Source organism: Ascaphus truei, chromosome 4 (genome assembly GCF_040206685.1).
Source record: "Ascaphus truei isolate aAscTru1 chromosome 4, aAscTru1.hap1, whole genome shotgun sequence".
In the NCBI taxonomy this organism is placed as follows: domain Eukaryota; kingdom Metazoa; phylum Chordata; class Amphibia; order Anura; family Ascaphidae; genus Ascaphus; species Ascaphus truei.
The window spans coordinates 53,547,143-53,570,164 of NC_134486.1; the positions used below are offsets into that span (position 1 = coordinate 53,547,143).

Sequence of the window (23,022 nt, forward strand, 5' to 3'; positions counted from 1 at the left end):
CTGCCCCCCCCCCTTTAATATGTGCATCAATACAATCTACTCAATGACAAGTAATTTGCTAAGTTGACGATCGATTGGCGTAGATTTGCTCGGGGTTCACTAAATGGCAGCAGAAGAGGACCAAAGATGCAAAGTTCTGTGGGGAAGATCATGTGACCAGGCAGTCACTAGATACAATTGGTGCACTGCTAGAGAGAGGGCAGGGCTCAAAAAGCTCTGCCAGAGCCGGTCTCAGAAGAGGAAGGGGGATGTGACTTTGTAAATGGTTGCTAGAGAGACAATAGCAATCCCTGAAGAAGGTGTTTATACACCGAAACGCCGGATGGTTTGTGATATGAACTTTTTATAAATTATTGCATTTCTTTTGTGTGCTCAGCTTCCCTTCTGTTCTGCATGCAGTTACCCTGACTAGGTTTTTTCTGCTTGCAGCACCCACCACTATTCCTATTTGTTGCTCTTGTTCCCATAGAGTTGGGGCATCCCAAGTTGCATTTATCTTGACTCTTGTGTGTTTTGCTTTAATTGCTATACAAACAAAAAATGCTTGAAACATTATAATACATTAAAAATGTAATTGAGTTGTTTAAAAAATAAAAAAAATGCTACAAGTATTTTCTCATAGTACAAAACTGATTTATTAAAAAAAAAATATAAAAAAAAACACACGTAGAATATTGCTTGGTCTGCAGCTTTAAGCTTATGCTGTGAAGGGGTTGGCTAAAGGTTATTATAGTAGCAAAGTTTTTAGCTTCTTTACACGAATGGCAAATAACACATTGTAGGAACCTCCATATGCAACAACATTATGGTGAGCGTGTACTCCTTTAGGCCTCGTTCAGGGTGCCAGCTGCAGGACTCGTAGGGAGGGCGGGAAGGAGGCAGTGCAGCAGTTTGCTGCGCGATCTGTGTTTATCCCCCAGCAGACTGTTCAGCGTTGAGGAGGGGGCGGGGAGGGGGCGGGGTTACACACGGCAGGTTAAGTATCGAGGTTGCAGTCATGAAATCATTCTCAAGAATGATTTCATTGGCTGCCTAGGTCCCTGTGACGCTGCTGCAGCTCCAAAAAACAAAATTTTCGTTTATTGAAACTGTAGCCAGCTTCAACTCCTGGCTTCGGAGACAGGGCAGTTGCTACCCTGAAAACCAGTATTCAAATTGAATACTTTGTTTCTCACAGCAGCACGCACGGCAGCACGCCCTCCCTCCGAAGCCAGCACCCTGAACGAGGCCTTAGTATTCACTGTACCCAAACAAATAAGTAGTTGTGCACCAATTGCTATCAGGGGCCTGATCCTGTGGTAGATCCCGTGGTGTGAATAGATTCAATAGTAGGAAGGCTGCGGGGCACTCGTAGAGTTTAAGAAAATAGTTTCTTTATTGAGTTTTACATATTCCTCCTACACGTTTCGGTCCAAGCGGGCACCAAAACGCGTAGGAGGAATATGTAAGACTTAATAAAGGAACTTTTTTCCTTAAACTCTACGAGTGCCCCGCGGCTTTCCTACTATTGCAGACATTACCCGCCCATTAAAACGAGTTAACACGTTAAATAACGCGTTCTCCTAAATCATTGTTTTCAATTGCTCTACTGTTAGTGTGCCAGGGTTAACGCAACGCATTTAGTTAACAGGTGCAATAAAGTCTACGAAATCTGCATATTTCCCTACAGGGACAGATGCTGCAGCACATATTAATCTTTGCTGAACTATATGGTTTTACTGTGTAACGAGTAGAGTGATGTGTATACCGGCTTGTGTGCATCTACTGTATATCCCGTGAGAATACTATACTGCTGATTCTGTACGGGACTGCCGCCAAACTATTTTGACGAGCACTGCTCTAGTTGGACACCGTGAGGCACATTAGTGTATAAAAATCAATATTAAGAAGAATGCAGAAAGCCAGTTCTTTACCTTGCCAACACCTTTTTCAATGGATTCTTGGAAGCTAGTGAAAAGTACATTTCAGCTAGGACACCCAGGCAGCACTGAACCAGATCTGGGCTAGCAGAGGCAGTGTGTAGGTTTTCCAAAAGAGGTATGATCTGAAAGTGTGTGGTGGGGGCATGTTATAACAACAGAGAAGAGCAAAAACCAAAACTACTTGAAGGAAATAATGGTTAAGATTCATTGTACCTACCAAAAACAAAATCTATTAAAATAAAGATGCACCCTGCGGAGATCATCGTGATGCTCCCAGCTCCAGGGACCACCCCCAGCTGGCAGTAAATTGGATTTTGAATGTACTGAACAAGAGTACATGTGCCGAAGACCAATACCGGGGTCGCTACGGCAGCCAGTAAAAGGCTGCCACATCATCAGGAGGCACCGACGGAGCTTTCTATTGGTGGCTGCACCCAGGTTTGTAGTTTCTTTTTTGCCCCCAACCAGCAATAATTCAAAACCTAATTTATGAGCAACAAAGAGGTGGGGGGACCCTGAAGCTGGGAGCATCACAGCTGAAGTCTGCAAGAGCCCCGATGGAGTTAACAAAACAAAAATGATTTACGTCTGAGGAAATTGCTGCTTTAACAGACACTCAAATCTACTAATATTCTTCAGCAATAGATATTTTCGGCAGTCCAAAGGTTAAAAGGTACAAGCGTGAATGTGTGTTTAATATGTTTATTAGCATGTGTAATATTTCTGGTCACTAATGGTTCTCTGTCCTTATATAGGAGATTTTCTTATTGCCCTCATTTTTACCTTTTTGATGCTGTGTATTTGCTGAACTCCATCTGTTAGCCGGACACAATGAAGCAGCAGCGATGCCAGATTCTCCCCTTCGTCGTCCACAAAAACTACAGAACATTTGGGGGTGAAATCATATCTGTACAGTACTGTGCCTCTCGGCCGAGCAAATACAATCAAGAAAAATTAGCCAAAAGTACAGCAAAATCCTCCATGACAATTAACAAATTGCATTTAAAAAAACATACAGTACTTGCATTTATAAATACTGTATATGTGCACACACATGTTCAAATATATGTGCACACACATGTTCAAATATATGTGCAACATACAGAACACCTACAAGCTCATATTGAACCCCCAACATATATATATAAGCATATAAGTTTCACAGAGGAGTGCTACTGAGCATGGCAATATATATATTTAAAACCAAAGACATAACATAAAACAGACAAAGCTCAGTGCACATCCAGTAAAACTTATACACGGTACAGTGCCTAAATATACATAGTCTGTGTTTTATGTTATGTCTTTGGTTTTAAATATATATATTGCCATGCTCAGTAGCACTCCTCTGTGAAACTTATATGCTTATATATATATGTTGTGGGTATTTGGGGGGTTCAATATGAGCTTGTAAGTGTTCTGTATGTTTTATAATTCTTGTTCAGCTAGTCTTAGCTGATTGGAGGGTGGCAACCTCCTACCTAATTGAAGCTCACTCCCTCCCACATTTAAATGGTTAAAAGCTCACTCCATGGCATCTCCCACTCTCAGGGGAACTTGCTTGCATACAGTGTGATTGTGACAAATCTATTACAGAGTGCTTTTCCTGGTAATGTACAGGTTAATAAAAGCTTCAATCAGACTTAGAACTTTGCAACTCATTTTGACAGATTTATTATAAATCATTCTTCCTGGCAATGCACAGGTTATTAAGAATCTATATTAGTGTTAGGGACCCTTGAAACGTGGTCTGCCGTGCAGTTGGCTCAGGGGCTTACAACAATTTGGCCAAAATGTTAAACTAAAAGACCATTTTATTTATTAGTTATCTATACATGTATATTTAGGCACTGTACCGTGTATAAGTTTCACTGGATGTGCACTGAGCTTTGTCTGTGTTTTATGTTATGTCTTTGGTTTTAAACAAATATATGTGCACACACATGTTCAAATATATGTGCACACACGTGCGCGCGCACACACACACACACACACACACACACACACACACACACACACACACACACACACACACACACACACACACACACACCATTTCCCACAAAATAGAATAACAGTGTCAAGGAAAAGTTATGGGTGAACGTTAAACATTTGGTAATACAACATTGAAACATAACCTTGCTCACTTAGCCATAAATCATCAAAAAAAAAATATTCTGTAAATCTTCTGATTAAGGGCATCTGTACTTCTGCAAGTTCTGCATATAATGTAAGGAATTGAAAAAAAATAAACGATTTATGGTAAAAGCACAAGTGTGCAGTGTTCTAGCTGGGAAACCCTTAACTTACATTAAAAATGTTTGACATATTTAAGAATGTACTGTAAAAGTGTTGAAATAATTTATTATAATTACCTTCATGCTATATTCTTATTTATATTACCATTTCAATATTTATACGTTTGGTACAAGATGATATACAGATAGTTGTTACAATACAATAATTAAAATGTAAAAAGTAGTTTACCAAAATGTATATAGAAATAAATAATTGCAAAAAGTTATGATTAGGTGAATATAGATAGATATATATATATATATATATATATAGATATATTCTCTATCTATATATAGATATATATATATATAAATCAAAAATAAATAGATGATACCGTTCTATGTCTAACGAAATGCTTTTATTTGTGCGAACTTGCGAGATATCCTGATCTCTTCTTCCGGCGATGTTACATTGAATAAAGCAAGAAAGGTTTAACTTACAAACAGCGCATCTTGGAATGTTATCTGTGACTGAAACCTATCCCCCCCCCCCCTGTGCAGTATGCTATTTATGACTTGAGGTGTTAAATGGTCCCTGAATGTTAGCGATGTAAGAGTTTGTGTGTAAATATAAATTTATAAAGCGCCCACAGTGTGTACAGCGATCATGCTGCGCTATATGAATGCACACACAGCTGTCTCTTACACACACACTTTTAGTAATGCAACACCCTCTTACATTTCCACACCTACACACACCATTGGTATACACTCCCACTCCACACACACCTTTTGTAGAGCACTGTACACACTATGGGCGCTTTATACATTTATATTTACATACACACACACACACACACACACTCTTACATCACTGACATTCAGGGACTATTTAACACCTCAAGTCATGTATCGCATACTACACAGGGGGGGAGGGATAGGTTTCAGTCACAGATAACATTCCAAGAGACACTGTTTTTAAGTTAAACCTTTCTTGCTTTATTCATTGTAACATCGCCGGAATAAGAGATCAGTGTATCTTGAAAGCTCGCACAAATAGAAGCATTTAGTTAGCCACAGATGGTATCATCTATTTATTTTTTGATTATTAAGCTCAGCTAACACGGTACTGATACCTCTACATCTATATCTATATCTATATATTATCTCGATTTCTTGTATGTGTATATCTATCTCTCTATATATATACACATATCTACATACACACAAGAAATCTGCACTCGCAGGTCTTGCTGAAGAATTAAGGATAGTTTTATTCAAACACAAGAGAACGGTCCTGGACAGAACCGAAACGTCCATTGAATAAAATTACCCTTTATTCTTCAGCAAGACCCGAGTGGCGATTTCTTCCATTTGTGTCTGCGGGCACCCGGGCACGTTAACGTTGATGTTCTCGTGCCATGTAGTATATAGAACACTCATGATGTCTGTAAAATCATTGCCTGGTGCCCTGCTGAGAATAAAATTTACGAATAAAAGAAAAATGCCGTCACTCACAAGACTTCTCAATATAGAAGAAATGTTTCGTTAGAGCGATCTAAATATATATACACATTTTTTTTTTTTTACATTCATTTTCATCACATCCCACTACAAAATTACGGCCATGAAAACCAAACAAATATTGTGCAAAATACTTACATTTAAGTCTCTGAAGATTGGGGCCCTCAAGAACCAAAGCGTCAACCTTAATCACTTTCTTTTTCTTCAAAACCATTGTGAAGCTTTCAAAATATGTTTCACCTTCAAAAACAATGAAACAACTAATAAGGCAACAGATACATTACAACATTTCATGGCCTAGTGTTATTACAAGTAAACGTATCCAGATAAGGCTGCGTTTATAGTGTCGGCGACAACGACCCTGCTTCAAAACAAATGCCTTGTCGCGGCCGCGTGCGCTTATAGTAAGCGCGGAGCGATGGCTTGGTCGTGATCGCTGGAAGTCATCTCAATTTTATTTTTCCAGCGACCGCAGCCTACCGTCGTGTCGCCGGCACGCTTAGCGCAGCCTAAGGCAAAACGTTGTCCAAAAAACAAAGCTTTTAAAGCAGCCGATCTTGGCTGCTAGTTTTATTTTTCTTGACCCCCGCACTTTTATATGCACAAAATGGAAACCGGAAGGCAGCTTGGAGGTGAACTGTGCTATTTTCAGCTCAGGGGATACCTGCTGGAGAAGGTACAGTGCTTTAATTTCCCTGGCAGTTTAAATCTCACACGCCACACAGGCCAATAGGAAGTCGCCACATCATCTGTTGTGGCCTGCTATTAAACGGCCATATAAATCCCACCACGTTCCCGGCATTCTTCCCCGCCAGCTGCCATGTTTGGAATCCTGTTTTAAAGTCACGGTTTACTTCTATTTTTGCTCTCGAGTGGACTGAATCTAAGGCTGTGTCCCCGCTGGCACCGAGCGCGCTCATGCTGGGAGAGCGCTCCAAGCATGAGCGCCGGGTGTCCTGTCATATTATGCGCGCACGCAGGGTTGGGGGGGGGGGGAGGGGGTTACATTTTTATGTTTACATAAGCACCGAGCGCCGGTGAGCGTATGTGCCCGTGCACGAGCGCACCACGTGAGCGGGGGACTTACATATATCTATATATGTAAGTAACCGCAGCAAGCGCCGCCCGCTCAGCACTAGCGGGGACGCAGCCTAAGGAACATAAAAATCTACTTTACAATATAAGGAAACTATTTTTTTTTTATGTTACTCCTTTGGAGGAAACACTCCATCTACCAACAGTTGTAAGGTTTTTCTAGATAGTTGTTTATGTCAATATAGATGTGGAGTATAGTACTTTTCTTGGTACTCTTTATTTGGGCCTCTCCTCACTTGTATCCACATAAAAGTAAGTACAGGCGGTCCTTGATTACTGTCGGAATCTGTCCCACAAACTGCCCTCGGATAGCGGATCCAATGTTAATCCACGTCGGTGAGCGTCGGATAATCTGTTCAGCGGAATGCATTATCCGGCATTGGCTAATCCAGCGGTGCGCAAACTGGGGGGCGTGCCACCCAGGGGGGCCGGAGAATTTCATGGGGGGCGCGGGCAGTTACAGAGGGCCTGCGCTCTTCCCTACGGCATTTAAATTAAATACCGGGGGAGGCATGATGCCTCTGTAACTCACTTACCTGCTGCCAGCCGGGTCTTCGGCAATGCATCGCCATGGCAACGCGGCATGTGCCATCACGCGTCGCCATGGCAACGCACATCAAATGACGCGGCGGGGTCATGTGGCGGCACATGACCCACAACGTCATTTGACGCTGAGTCATTGGAGCGGGGGGTCGCGAACACTGCGGCTCCCGGGCAGGGGGGAGCAGCTCAAGAAGTTTGCACACCTCTGGGCTAAGCCATTCGACGGATAACGGACTGGCATATAGTGAGGACCACCTGTAACCTGAAAGGTGAAGGCTTTGTACAGTGCAATTAATTTAGGTAAAATCACGTATCCATGTTGCTTGAAGTAGTCGAAAGCAAAACCTGAAATCCTCTATGAAACATTACATGGGTTTGGTATAATTCAAAGATAAAAAAACAAACAAAACAAAACTTTTGGATGAGTAATTTCTTAAGACAAAAATAATTTATTTGCAAATGCGTTACAGGATGTGTATATTTCCCCCTCCGGGCTGTATTTATTATGGTCCCTGGTCAGATTTAGGCGCCATTAATTTAAAACAGGAATTCAATGTTCCCAAGCAAGGACAGCATTTTGCACAGGAGCTTCTGTGTGACTGCGCATGTACTATATCGTGTGTGCCCCATGGGTATGTGTATCCCTCCTAATACTGTAGGTGTATAACTGCATACTGTAGTGAACTCCATCTAACATATTCCTACTGGACCACTGTGTGCGTATATGTGCATTCATATATTATTCTCACAGTATATTACTGTAAATAAGAAAATGAAAAAACAGGCAGTAATGAAAAACCTAATAAGCCATTGATGGTCAAATAAAAGGAATCCTACTACCTATAATCTCCCTTTAATTTAACACATGAAGGGACCAGTACAGGATATAACTGACCCCTCCACCCCCGTCTCAGTGTATGAGAGCGAGTTGGGTATGTCTATGTGTATCCTTGGTGTTACTACAGTACGTGTCTCCCCCATGTCTATCTATCTTTCTCTCTTTACCTGTCTCTCTCTCTCTCTCTCTCTTCCTCTTCCCAGGCTGCAGCTTCTTCCCATGTGCAGGAGGGTTGGGGGAGGAGCTGCCTCTTCCCTGCCCCACTTCTCGCTGAGCTGTTGTTACACAGAGAGAGGCGGGCGGGGGGAGTTACCAGCAGCACTGAGCTGGACAAAAACAGCTAACCTTGAGTAAATGAGGGAGAGAATGCAGATCCCACACTACCAGGATAGTATCCTGACTGGCCCAGCCCTGAATGCCTTCCTGATATGTATCAGATAATGTATCAGATCACCCATTGCTCTTTAGCAGACCGGTTGTGATCTCTAGGAGACTACAGCAGATACACTGCAACCTGTATATCGCCTGGCATGGGATGTTACATGGAGGCCGCCATTTTTATCTGCGGGACTGTGCAGCAGCCAATCACAACTGCAGCTGTAAAAACACTTTTTTTTAAATCTTTATTAAAACAGTAGCAATAAACAACAACAAGGTAAATGGGAACATATGGGAATTGGTAACATGCTGGTTAAAGTTCCCCAATTACCTATGAGCATGTAATTTGCTCTTCTTTAATTTTTTATTTCAAAGAGTGGCATTGAGTTACTTCGACATACCTTTTTATTATATTTTCTATTGATGACATGCATGTATGTAGCTCTAAAATGTATTTATACAGGAAATCTGGACTATACTTTGGTTTACCTTTCTATTTTGACGCATGGGTTGAGTCCTATTGTATAAATATATTCTGTTATTTTGGAAGATTACAAGAAAATGAATATTCTCCCATCTCGTAATAAGGAATATTCCAAAATGTAAGGTTTTTTAGTAGTGGGGTAAATTGTAGACTAATGAATTGGCAATACCTCACATACAGTACATAGAAAATACTCTGAATGCACAAACAACATAGCTGACAAATGCACGAAAACTCCCCTCTTTTTCAAAACTCACACATAAAGGGTGTAATATTGTGTAACGCACTTTCCCCCAACCCCTGGGAGATATAGTGGCTACAGTGTATGTGGGGCGTTACCTGCGGCTCACAGGAGACCTGAACCTCCGTTACTGGGAGCCAGGGGGGTGTACCTGCTCCGGTTGATGACAGCGCCTCTCCACCTGCGCGGGATCCTAACAATGTTGGATAACCCCATGCAGGACAATATAGTAAACACACCAGTAGAATATAACAGGTTTTACTGAACAGGATATAATACTACTACCACTACATAAACTCTCAGGCCTCACAGGGCCGTAAACCCTCACAGTGCTTGTCCCCCTGGGCACCCAACCACCCTGGTGTCCACAGAGTCAAACACCCACCCAAGTGTGAGACAGCGCTGCCCCACTAGCCTGTGTACTGTTCGTGCACTTGATGAGGTGAGGTACCTGCCGGGTGTATCCACACCCGGGCGCACAGATGAAGAAGATGGGATCAACGGATCCAGCGACGGTATCCTCGAAGCCTCCGCCTCTATGTTGGGTGGGTCCCGCGTGGATTGTACCACCTTTAACAGTCTGGTCCCAAATCACCTGAGGCCAGGATGCAGCTGCGTCCTGGCTGTGTCCCTCACTCTAATGCCACAGGGCAGTGTCCCTATCTATGGGCCTGTCCCTGCAGCAACCCCAAGCTGAGGGGAGTCGGGGCCTAAGGGGGTCTCTGGCCTAGTGTAGGGGTCACAGACACCCTGCACACACACCCTACCCTCTTCTTGTCCCAGCTCCGGCTGGCGTGGTCCCTGGCACGCCAAATGTATCCATCTCTGGCAAGGGGATTCTGGCAATCCTATTGGCTGGGGCTGCTGGGTGTTCCCCTCGGAGCTCTGTTCCTTCTACTGCGCCTGTGCGCATCTGTAATGTCAGCCACAATCTCTTTGCGAATGCACAATCCTCCGCGTATGCGCACTCCCACCCTACATGGTGGCGCCCTGCCACGGGAACCGCCAGGAGCCTTCGGTGACTCGGTCGCCTTCCCGACTACAGCTCTCCCCCTCTGCACCTTGCCAGCAACCGCCGGATGCGCGCACTCTGTCGCTGGCACCCGCGAACCCCACGGAGGTAAGGGGACCCCAGAGGGGGCCCTGCTATAATTGTGTACTGTACAGAGCTTTCAAAACTTGACATGCATTAATAAACTGGCAATCTCATAGGATTAAGGTGTGATATAAGGACAGTGGCAGTTTATTGGTTAAATTGAGCTGATGGAATTTACTTTTTTGTTTAAATATCAGGACAGTTTTTCAAACTTTTGACATTTTCATGTTAAACAAATTATTATTTTTTTACAATCTGTAATGTTGTCCTGGAACCAGTTTGTATATTTTTCTCTGCTCTGAGGCTGCCAGCACTCCTCAGTCTAAGTTTCCAGTGCTTCCAGTCTGTTGACTTGGCAACCTCCCTCTGTTCAAACCTCAGTTGGTTTGGCTTTCCTCCCCTGCTATGCCTTGTTAGTTGGTATAGTCCTTTGATCCTTCTTGGACGGGAAAGCATGCTTCCTTTTGGAACCAGCAGCCTTCAGGAGAAGTCTGCTATCCCGTCTCCTGGTTAGGGTTGCCAGGTGTCCGGTTTTGAACCGGACAGGCCGGTAATTCCGATGCCTATCCGGTATAAAACCGGAGGTAATACACATCTATGTGTCCGGTATTACCATTTTTGCGGCAGAGGGCTGGCATCGCAAGCGCGAGGGCAGGCGCGGCTGGAAGTGCTGAGACTGGAGGCGGGGGCGGGCCGTGGACGGTGGCCGGGCACTGTCAGGAGCACTGTGTGAGTGTCTGTGCAGCCTGTCCCTGATTGGAGGAGCGGACAGCAAATCAGAGGACAGCGGGGGTGGAGCCCACACCCCGGCGGCCCAGAGAAATCTGTGTCCTTCCTGTAAATAAGGTAAGGACACAATTTGGGGGGGCCAGGATGAGGTGAGATGATGGGGGACCAGGGTGAGGTGATGGGGGGCCAGGATGAGGTGAGGAGATGATGATGGGGGGCCAGGATGAGCTGAGGAGATGATGATGGGGGGCCAGGATGAGCTGAGGAAATGATGATGATGGGGGGCCAGGATGAGCTGAGGAAATGATGATGATGGGGGGCCAGGATGAGCTGTGGTGATGATGATGATGGGGGGCCAGGATGAGTTGTGGTGATGATGATGGGGGGCCAGGATGAGTTGTGGTGATGATGATGATGATGGGGGGCCAGGATGAGCTATGGTGATGATGGGGGAGCCAGGATGAGCTGTGGTGATGGTGGGGGTATATTTTATATGTATTGGGGAGGTGGGGGTATTTTTTATATGTATTCGAGGGGTATGGGTGTATTTTTTATATGTATTCGGGGGCGTGGGGGTATTTTGTATATGTATTCGGGGAGCGTTGGTGTCCAGTATTGTCCAGTATTTTTGGACAAGCCACCTGGCAACCCTACTCCTGGTAGAAATGATCATAGTTTCCCTCACTTTTGCCACCTACCCCAGTTCCCCTCTTTTTGTTATTATTGCCTTTTCCAATAAAAGAAAAGAAGAAGTCAGTGTGCATCTACAGGGAGTGTTAACTACCTGTCTCTACCACTTGCAGGGCCGCCGACAGCTTTCATGGGGCCCAGGACTAAAGTTTCTACCCACAAAAATAGGAAACATTTACAAGATACAAATAGGTAAAACAGTTACTTTAAAGGTATGATTCCACCTAGGTTTTTTTTTTTTTTTTAGAAATTTGATATATTGCCAACTAGCAAGTAAACAGGGTGACAACAAAGTGATCTCCCACAGATGTGGGAGATCACTCTGTTGTCACCCTGTTTACTTGCTACGCCAGTACTATCCCTCTGCACCGGCTACAATTATTGCTATTTGGTGAGCGGTATACCTATAGTTATTTCTTATATTGCCAACTAGGTGGGAAGCAGGGGGTTTACAGACTTTAATTTCAACTTCGAGGACCCCTTCACAGCAGTAATACATGTGACAATCATATAAATAACAAATAATATAAATAACACAAAGGGGAGAAGTGCTTCAGACATAAAAGTAACATTTAGGAAAAGGAGTCCCTGCTCCGAAGAGCTTACTATCTAATTGGTTGGTAGGAAGGATATCCAGAGACAGTAGGAGAGCGTTCTGGTAAGTGTGTCTGCAAGGGGTCAAGGTTTATGTACTGTATGAGGTGTTAATCATCAGCCATGGTGCTACTCATATGCTTCCTTAAGCAGTGCACCGCCAAGGAACCAAGCAAAGGCTGAAAAGTGTGACTTGAAGAATCTTTATTGCAGCATGAAGGTGCAGCTTTGGCGGATCCTCTAACGCGTTTCACGCCGAAGCGCTTTGACAAAGCGCTTTGGCGTGAAACGCGTTAGAGGATCCGCCAGAGCTCCACTTTCATGCTGCAATAAAGAGTCTTCAAGTCACACTTTTCAGCCTTTGCTTGGTTCCTTGGCGGTGCACTGATCTTTTCTCCTGCGGGAGGAGCACTACAGACATTCGGGACGTCATCGGTAGCACGCCGGGTTGCTGGGACAACAGTTGGATACAGACAACGCCGGGTTCCCATCACCCATTGCGACGGAGGAGTCGCTGCCACATCGTGGTGAAGAAGACCGGACGAGATTACTGAGCCTTCGGAGAGACCGCTGGGCCCTCCTATTAACCGTGAGTTTCCATGATCAACAACGCTAGAGCTTACATATAAGCCAGTTGCTTAGGAATATTTGCCACCTCACGTTTTCATATCTGGAGGTCAGCCTGTATTTCGGTCTCTCCTATTTCATGATACATCATATGATTTTGTTCAGCTTCCTGATTAACCTCTGAGCGCCGGATTTGTGAACGCCACAGTTCACTATACAACTATGCTTCCTTAAGCAGGTGTGTTTTAAGGTGGGTCTTAATGATGGACACAGAGGGTGCTAGTCGGGTATTGAGGGGAAGGGCATTCCAGAGGTGGGGGCAGTCAGTGAGAAAGGTTTAAGGCGGGAGAGGGCTTTAGATACAAAGGGGGTAGAAAGAAGACATCCTTGAGCAGAACGCAAGAGTCCGGATGGTGCATAGCGAGAAATTAGGGCTGAGATGTAAGGAGGGGCAGAAGAGTGTAAAGCTTTAAAAGAGGAGGAGAATTGCATGTGTGATATGGGATTTGATAGGAAGCCAGGAGAGGGATTTCAGCAGGGGAGACGCTGAGACAGATTTAGGAAAGAGTAGAGTGATTCTGGCAGCAGCATTTGGGATGGATTGTAGGGGAAACAGATGAGAGGCAGGAAAGCCAGACAGCAGGAGGTAACAGTAGACAAGACGGGAGAGAGTGAGGGTATCTTACTGTTCATACAGTAGGCCCCGTGGCATGTAGCCCAGTAGGAAGCAGCAAGGGATGATATAGCGGCTTCCAATTGGCCCACGAGACCTTTAAGCAGACATTTCCTTCCCCAGCTGGAGCTGCTACCGGCAGCCCCTTTAGAGGGAAGTATTTCTGGAAGAAATTCCCAGAGGTAAAATCAACACGGTTCAACTTGACTTGGTTGGAAGCACAGGGTCTCTGGAGCTCTGCATTAATTTCAGGATTTCTTTTTTATTAAATCATTCATTTTAGGAGGCTTGAAAATTTGTAAGTAAGTTTCTTTGACAGGCGTCACAGAACCTCAAAGCGCAAGAACCTGCAATCATAGAAAAAGAAGGAAATATACATAGTGCAAATGTGTAAAATTCAAATATGGTGATTAGAGAAATCTTTGAGTGTCCACTCACATGGTAGTGAAATAAATCGGGCGTTTTCAGATTAAATCTGGTGTAAATCTGGGTAAACTTGGTGGTACTGGAACTCTCCCAATTACAGAATAAAAGAAGAAGTGGACATAGTACAGTGCAGCTTTATATATTTAAAAGTACTGTAGTTGAGCAGTGAGTTCATTCAACTCACATGTTCCAAAGATAAAAACAGCAATTTGACCACTCTGTGTCTGAAGTGAACGGCGTCCCAATCGCACACGTCTCCGGCTTCAGTCTCTCTGGCAGTGAGTCGTGCTTCCGGGTTCCCCGGTGGATGACACGCACGTCAGCTGTGCGGTGAGTGGAGACCTCCAATTCCGGTTTCCAGAGTTCAGAAGATGCACTCTCTGCTTGTGGCTCGCACTTCCGGATTCCCCGGTCTATGATGCACCAGACAGCTGGGTATTGAGCGGAGACCTCGGAGGTGCAGGAGATGCCGGGAATGACAGCACTTGTGGATTTAGGGACCACCCTACGTGTTTCACTCAATGGTGTGAGCTTCCTCATGGGTGCAATGCTGACCACAATGCACTGGTCCAATATAAGTAGAGGGACAATTCTTTTTACAAACCAGGGGTACAGCCATGGGCACCAGAAATCAAAATCCGTGATGTCCTTCTGAATGCTGGGCCACCAGAAGATCCGCTCAACTAGATCAGTGGTTCTTCTAGTACCTGGATGTCCAGAAGCTTTTGACAAAGGACTCCATTCTAGAACTTTTCACCGATAGGGTGGAGAAATGAAGAGGCGACTCTCCGGGACTACAAGGCTATCTGGAATGTTAGATTGGTCAACAAGAATATCGTCCAAAGCATCAAATGTGTTAGCTGAAAGTTTGAGTCTAGAAGGGAGTATGGTCTCCAGGCGATCCTCGGACTTGTCGTCAACCACGAACTGTCGCGAAAGGACATCGGCTTTGACATTTTTAGAACCCGGTACAAAAGAAATAATAAAATTGAAACGCGCAAAGAAAAGCGACCAACGAGCTTGACGGGACCCTTGCATCGGGCTCCTTCGATGTAGAATAAGTTTTTGTGGTCGATCAAAATGGTGATGGGGTTCTCAGTGCATCTAAAAGATGTCTCCATTCTTGTAGAGCTAGCTTAATGGCAAGAAGTTCCCGGTTGCCCACATCATAATTCTGCTCCGCAGGAGAAAATTTCTTTGAAAAAAAAGCACATCGGTGGAGTCTGGCTTGATGTGTCCTTCTTTGTGCTAGAATAGCTCTGGCCCCGACGTCAGATGCGTCCACTTCTAGGGTGAAAGGTAGCTTGGGGTCCGGATGTACCAGGATGGGTGCAGAGACAAAGGCGTTTTTTAGTTGCTCGAAAGCCTGAATGGCAGCTGGAGACCAGGAAGCGGGATTCGCTCCTTTCTTTGTCAAGGCCGTGAAAGGGGCTACTGCAGAGGAGAAATTCTGGATGAACCTGCGATAGTAATTAGAGAAGCCCAGAAAATATTGTACCGGTATAAGTATAGTAGGACGAGGCCAATCCAGTACTGCCTTCACTTTAGCTGGATCCATGGTGAGACCGGTGTCAGAGATGATGTACCCTAGGAATGCCGTGAATGTTTGGTGAAACTGACATTTTTCTATTTTGGCAAAGAGATGGTTCTCGTGAAGGTGTAGTAGTACCTGTTTGACATGTCCCACATGTTCTTGGACGGATCTGGAGAAGATCATTATGTTGTCCAGGTAAACAATAAGAAACTGATTGAGGAGATCCCTGAAAATTTCATTCACAAAGTCTTGAAAGACAGCAGGGGCATTACAGAGACCGAAGGGCATGACGAGGTATTCATAATGGCCGTCACGTGTGTTGAAGGCCGTCTTCCATTTGTCCCCCTGGCGAATTCTCACTAAATTGTAGGCACTACGCAAGCCCAATTTAGTGAAGGCGATTGAAGAGTTTGAATATCAATGGCAATGGGTAGCGATTCTTAATGGTGATCTTGTTAAGACCTCTGTAATCGATGCAAGGACGCAGAGATCCATCCTTCTTTTTTACAAAAAAGAAACCTGCGCCAGCCGGGGAAGAAGATTTTCAGATAAAGCCTTTCTGAAGATTGTCCTGGATATATTCTCTCATGGCCTTGGTCTCTGGGAGCGAGAGAGGTCGATGTGGTGGCAGGACTTCTGACCGTGCTTTATCAAACACGTCGCGGAATTATTCATATACCTCGGGTAGAGATCCTTTCTCCTCATCGGGAGCAGCCAAAGCACATATTTTCTTGGCAGGAACCGCACAGTTCTCAGAGCAGAAGGGGCTCCATTGGATCTGTTCCTGACCAGTCCAATCGATACGGGGATTTGATGTTGGAGCCAGGGAAGACTGAGGATTAAAGGTAATTGAACAGAGTTCAGTAAATAGTGCTCTAATGACCATAGGTAGAAAGTTTATAGCATAATCAATACATTTCTTGATTGAAGAGAGAAATCAGACAGGTGAAGTCATAGTAAAGTGAGTACTCGGGTATATAGGTGGGCGTATAGCATAGACCTATGTGTAAAGTCCTGGTTAGTGGTGTGAATGGAGAATGATTAGCTCCACCACATCACTGCCAATGAGGACAAGGTCTAAAAGCGCCAACAAACACCTATTGAATACCTCCCAATGAATAAGTTGGTAACTCACATGGACGTTCCTGGGTTCTTCTGGTAGGCGTGCATCTGCGGTAGTTAGTCCAGTATTCTACACGAGGCGCGGTGATGCGGAGCACAGCCAAGCATAAGGATGTGACAGGATTCAGCAATGATGTTAAAAACACTTCTTTATTGGGGCATCATGGTGCAGACAGACAAGGAGGAAAAAAGGGGGGTCTTCCTACGGCAATAAGGTCCTCGAGATCGATGGGACACTCGTGTGCCGCAAGTTCATCCTTTAGGGTCTCCGAGAGTCCTTGCCAAAAGGCGGCCGACACCGCTTCATTATTCCAAGTGGTCTCGGCAGCGATGGTGCGGAACTCGAAGGCATACATAGCCACAGGTCGATTCCCCTGGGAAATATGGAAAAGAGAAGAGGCCGCCGTTACCTTGCGAAGAGGTGTGTCAAAGACTCTGAGAAATTCCTGGTCGAAGAGGCTAATATCCTGTGAGAGGTCCAATCTTTGTTCCCAGACGGGGGAAGCCCAGGCCAGGGCATCATCGGTGAGTAGTGAAATGATGTATGCCACCTTAGATCTTGGAGAGGAGAAATGAGATGGCATAATTTCAAACTGTATGAAACATTGATTTAAAAACCCTCGGCATCCGTGGGGGTCACCAACATAACGGTTGGGAGCTGGAAGTCGGGGTTCAGATGGTGTAGTCATGGAGGCAGCGTTGGCAAAAGCAGCAGCCGAGGCTTGAGGAACAGGACTAGGAGAGGTGGCAAATGACTGGTCAGTGAGAGGCTGGAGATTACGCTGTAATAAGTTTATGCGTTGGTCGTTTTATAATAAGTATGTCTCAACTCTGGCAAACATGCAGGCGTGCATGCACAAGACTCGCCCCACCTCAGCGGGGTCCATGTTTGTGGGGCGGAGCATACTGTAACAGAGTGTTCACCACAAACAAGGCGCGACCACGAGGCCGAGGTGGGGATTGATATGAATGTAACCCACAGCCGCGTGAGCGTGTCTGTAGTGTAGATTGGTCGAGGTAGCCAGGTTGGGATAGGAGAGGTCAGGGTAGTCGTAATACTTGCTGAGGTCTGGTTTGGAGAGTAACGGCTCGTTGCAGGTACTATTAGCTGTGGTCAGGATTGGAGAGAGAAGAGTAGCCGTGGTTCGTTGCCTAGGTCTGGGTTGGAGAGGTGCGGATCATCATACGTAGCCAGGGTCAGGAGAATAGAAGAGTGGAGTCCGATGGAAAGCCGGGGTCAGGAACTGCCAGCTAGGAATATGTAAGGTCCGGGGGAACACCTCTCTCTAAAAGGGTTCCCCCCGCGACTTTACTTACCCCCGCTCCAGCTCTGCCTCCTCGCCGCCGCGGGCGGCATCTTCCTTCTCCGCTTCCCGCGGCGGATACTGATCTCGCGCATGCGCGCGCACGGCCGAGGAACTTTACGTCCTCCCTCAGGGGGAGTTCCCGCCCTCAGCTGAGGCCGCGCGCGCCTCTCCCGCGCGGCGCACACGCCTGATGCGCGTGCACCGCTCACAAGCTGCACATCTAGCGCAGCTGTGGTAAGTTTCTCCCTACCAATCCCTATCTTCCCTGGGGCCGCTCCCTCGTTACTCCCCCTCTCCCTATTGGTCCTTCCTCCTACTTATACCTTGCTCAGCCATTCATTCTTTGTCTGAGCATAGCTTTGTATGACCTGTGTTAACCACGGTCGTGCCTGCTTCAGTTCCTGTCTCTTTGTCTCCTTAGTGATCCCTTGTGTACCGAACCGGCCTGGCTGTGGACCCGCTTTGGACTTCTACCCTTGGTTTGTATCCTGACCTCCTGGACTCCCCGACCCCTTTACTTCGGCTTGCGGATTCCGACGTACCTCCCGGCTCTGGACCCAAGGCTCTCGGTACCTCCTATTTTCTGGAACCTCCCTTCTCGTCTGGCGAGTATCTTACTTTATCTTATACTCCCAGACGGTTACAGACGCCTATTTTCCACTTTCCAGGCGTGTCCCCGTAGCTGTGGGTGCAGTTTGTTACCCATCCACCTCAGTTTCGGGGTCCCTCCTTGTCCGTGGTGAGCACAGCGTAACATTATGCTCAGCCCCACAGACATGGACCCCGAAGAGGTTGAGCAACCAAGCCCCATGCAGCGACTTCTCCAGCTACAGGCGCAGCTTGCCTCCATGACGCAGGAGCTCTCTAGACTCTCCTCGATGCAGCCTTCCCCAGGCTCCTGTGCCATGGCAGCTGCGGCGTTTCCCTCCCCGGGTCTTCTCGTGGCTGTGGATCCTCGTCTCCCGGCTTCCAACCGCTATGCAGGGGATCCCCACGAGTGCAGAGGGTTTCTTAATCAGTGCAAGATGCAATTTGAATTATCTCCTTCGCGCTTCCCCACTGCACGTTCAAAGGTGGCCTATATTATGTCTCTCTTGAACGGAAAGGCCCTAGCCTGGGCATTCCCCATCTGGGAGCGGGAGCCTGCCATGACGCACGACTATTCTCGCTTTCTTCGAGAATTCAGGCAAGTATTTGATACGCCTGGTCGCCAAATTACGGCAGATTCTTCTCTCCCATATTTCCCAGGGTACTCGTCCTGTCGCCGAGTATGCTTTGGACTTCCGGACCATCGCGGCAGAGAACTCCTGGAACGATGGCTCACTATCAGCAGCTTTTTGGCAGGGTCTGTCGGATGCCATCAAGGACCAGCTGGCCACTATGGAGAGACCCACCAGATTGGAGGATCTCATTGCGGTCTGCATCCGCGTGGACCAGCGGTTACGAGAGAGAAGACTGGAACGCGCTCTTCCTCGTACCACCTCCTCCCGGTCTTCCAGCCGCAGTCTCGTTCATTACGTCCCCCAACCCATGGATGAGCCCGAACCTATGCAGCTCGGAGGTCATCGGCTATCCGCGTCTGAGAGACAGCGCAGACGAGATGGTGAACTGTGCCATTACTGCGGTCATCCCGGTCATCTGCTGGTAAGCTGTCCTCTGCGACCGGGAAACGCCAGGACCCAATAAGGTATGAGAGGGTCTCATTGGATATAATCTCTTCTCCTCTTTCTTCTTCTAAAGTACTTCCCAATCGTATAATGCTGCCTATTTCTCTGGCCTGGAATAACTCCCTGATCCCCGCCTCTGCATTTATAGATTCTGAGTCTCAGGGGAACTTTATTGATCAGAGTTTTGCCTATAGGAATGGGATTCCCTTCAGATCTAAGGCTATTCCAGTTGGTCTGGAGGCCATAGACGGGCGTTCACTCCAACCAGCCTTTATTTCCCTGGAGACTTGTTCTCTATCCCTCTCCACAGAGGACGGTCACCAAGAGAAGATTATCTTGGACGTGATCCACACTCCATCGGTAGATGTGATTCTGGGACTCTCCTGGCTGCAACTTCATAACCCACAATTAGATTGGGTTAATAAAGAACCCATACGATGGAGCCCCCAGTGCCTTAAGACCTGTCTTCCCCCCAAACGGATGTTAGCCGGAGTGGAATTACCCACAGAGTATAAAACTTCCCTTCCAACGGTCTACTGGGACCTGGCGGACGTTTTTTATAAGGTACGTTCTGAAGTGTTACCTCCCCATAGAGACTTTGACTGTCCTATTGAGCTCCTTCCCGGTGCTACCTTACCCAAAAGCCGTTCTTACCCCCTATCCATACCCGAGACCAAGGCCATGACCGAGTATATCCAGGATAATTTGAGGAAGGGTTTCATCCGCAATTCTTCATCTCCAGCTGGAGCTGGATTTTTTTTTGTTAAGAAAAAGGATGGTTCCTTGCGCCCCTGTATTGATTACAGAGGTCTTAACAAAATTACGATCAAGAACCGTTACCCCCTGCCACTTATTTCCGAACTCTTCGATCGTTTACAGGGGGCAACAATTTTTTCCAAACTTGATCTCCGCGGAGTCTATAACCTTGTCCGCATCCGTCAGGGCGACGAATGGAAGGCCGCCTTTAACACCCGGGACGGGCATTATGAATATCTAGTCATGCCTTTCGGCCTGTGCAATACCCCGGCGGTCTTCCAGGAGTTTGTCAACGAGATCTTCCGTGATCTCCTCGACAGCTTCGTTATCGTATACCTTGACGATATCCTTATTTTTTCCAAATCCCTCTCTGACCACATTCAACACACCAAATTAGTCCTGTCCTGTCTTCGGGAGAACAATCTCTATGCTAAGCTAGAGAAATGTTCTTTTCATCTTTCTTCCATTCCCTTTCTTGGATATATCATTTCTAGCACTGGCTTCTCTATGGACCCTGTCAAACTCAAGGCTGTCTTAGAATGGCCACAACCCACTTCCCTGAAAGCCATACAGCGATTCTTGGGATTTGCAAATTACTATCGTAAATTCATCAAGAAGTTTTCTTCTACCGTGGCCCCCATTACTGCCCTTACCAAGAAGGGAGCTAACACAGCAGTCTGGTCTCCTGTAGCTCTCCAAGCTTTCGACTCCCTCAAAAAATCTTTTGCTTCTGCTCCTATTTTGCATCACCCTGACCCCGGGCTTCCCTTTACCCTAGAGGTAGACGCATCCGACATCGGTGCTGGCGCCATTCTCTCTCAGAGACAATCCCCACAGGCCAAACTTCATCCCTGTGGGTTCTTTTAAAAAAAAAATTATTCGGCAGAACAGAACTATGACGTCGAAAACAGAGAGCTCCTGGCTATTAAACTCGCCCTTCAGGAATGGAGACATCTTCTGGAGGGAACGGAGACCCACATTTCGTTCTTTACTGATCATAAAAACTTACTTTACATTGAGAGTGCACGTCGCCTTGGGGCGCGTCAGGCTCGATGGCCTCTTTTTTTTCCGAGATTTAATTATCTCATATCTTACATTCGTGGTTCAAAGAATCAAAAGGCAGACGCACTTTCACGTCAATTCCTATTTGAGGACAATTCCGAAGTTATCTCCGAAACAATCTTACCCTCCAAATATATTGTTTCGGCCAACTCTTTTGATATCCTGGATCAGGTCATGGCAGCACAATCTAATCTCCCGAGGGGCCTTAAGGTGCCGGTCGGCCGTCTGTATTCAGCTCCACGCTTCCTTAAGAAGATTCTTGAGTGGGGTCATTCTTCTAGGTCAGCCGGTCATCCAGGCATTAGCAGGACTTCTGACCTCATTGGTCGTACCTTTTGGTGGCCAACCATGTTGCAGGGCATTTCAGAGTACGTAAAAACTTGTCCAATCTGCGCCCAGGTTAAGACCGCTCGTAAAAAGCCGTACGGTCGTCTACAACCCCTCCCTATACCAGAACGCCCATGGAGTCATCTGTCCATGGACTTTGTGTTGGAACTTCCAAACTCTAAAGAGATGAACACCATTATGGTTGTCGTGGATCGTTTTTCCAAGCAGGACCATTTCATTCCTCTCAAAGGCCTACCCAATTCCCCTACTCTGGAAGATAATTTTTGTTAAGGAAATATTCCGCATTCACGGAGTTCCTCTTTCCATCGTATCCGATCAAGGTACACAATTTGTCTCAAAATTTTGGCGAACTTTCGCTCGCAGGATGGATTTCACCCTCCATTTTTCGTCCGGGTATCATCCCCAAACTAATGGGCAAACCGAGAGAACGAACCAAACTCTGGAGCAATACCTCCGATGCTTCATCGCAGACAGCCAAGACAATTGGGTAGATTTACTTCTGTGGGCAGAGTTCTCCCATAACTCTTTAAAGAACAGCTCCACGTTGAAATCCCCTTTTTTCATTAATTATAGTTTTCACCAGGGTCAGCTGCCCATCACCTCAGTTCCTTCTGGGGTTCCAGGGACCGATGACCGAATCAAGGATCTTCAGGAATCCTGGAAAAGGATCCAAGAGGCTTTGAGAAACGCAACCCATAGACAAAAGGCACAGGCAGATCGTCACCGTCGTCATGCACCAGTCTTCAAACCAGGGGATAAGGTCTGGCTCTCCTCCAAGAACATTAGACTGAAGACTCAAAGCCACAAGCTGGCCCCCAGGTTCTTGGGTCCATTCTCAGTAATAGAACGGATCAATCATGTGGCATAACGTCTGGAACTTCCTCCATCCATGAGGATACCCTCCGTGTTCCACGTGTCACTGCTGAAACCTGTGTCCCAGAGTCCACGGTTCCATAGGACACCGATTGACCCTAAACCAGTCATAGTTCAGGGGCAGGAAGAGTTCGAAATTCAGTCTATTCTGGATTCCAGGAGGACGAGTGGTTCGGTACAATACCTGGTTCACTGGAAGGGCTTTGGTCCAGAGGAAAGATCTTGGGTACCCTACCATCAAATACATGCCCCCAGACTGCTGAGACTCTTTCACTCCAAATTTCCCCAAAAGCCATATTGGAGTCGTCCTGAGGCC

The 23,022-nt window shown here is 46.2% G+C and overlaps 1 protein-coding gene across 6 annotated transcripts in view; it reads right to left on the reverse strand.

The window, feature by feature from the left end:
• THADA (THADA armadillo repeat containing) overlaps window positions 1-8,699 on the reverse strand; it is a 438,996-nt gene extending 430,297 nt beyond the window's left edge. For 2 of the 6 annotated variants that reach the window (XM_075595761.1, XM_075595765.1), the window contains exons 1-4: window positions 8,327-8,698; window positions 5,822-5,923; window positions 2,706-2,800; window positions 1,914-2,044 (exon numbers count right to left, since the gene is read on the reverse strand). In XM_075595761.1, the coding sequence (XP_075451876.1) occupies window positions 1,914-2,044; window positions 2,706-2,800; window positions 5,822-5,897 (302 nt within the window). In that variant the 5' untranslated portion in view covers window positions 5,898-5,923; window positions 8,327-8,698. Of the gene's footprint in view, window positions 1-1,913; window positions 2,045-2,705; window positions 2,801-5,821; window positions 5,924-8,326 lie in introns of all 6 variants that reach the window. The other 4 variants (XR_012800897.1, XM_075595760.1, XM_075595763.1 and 1 more) reach the window with 4 other exon arrangements.
• Between the last annotated feature and the right edge of the window lie 14,323 nt (window positions 8,700-23,022).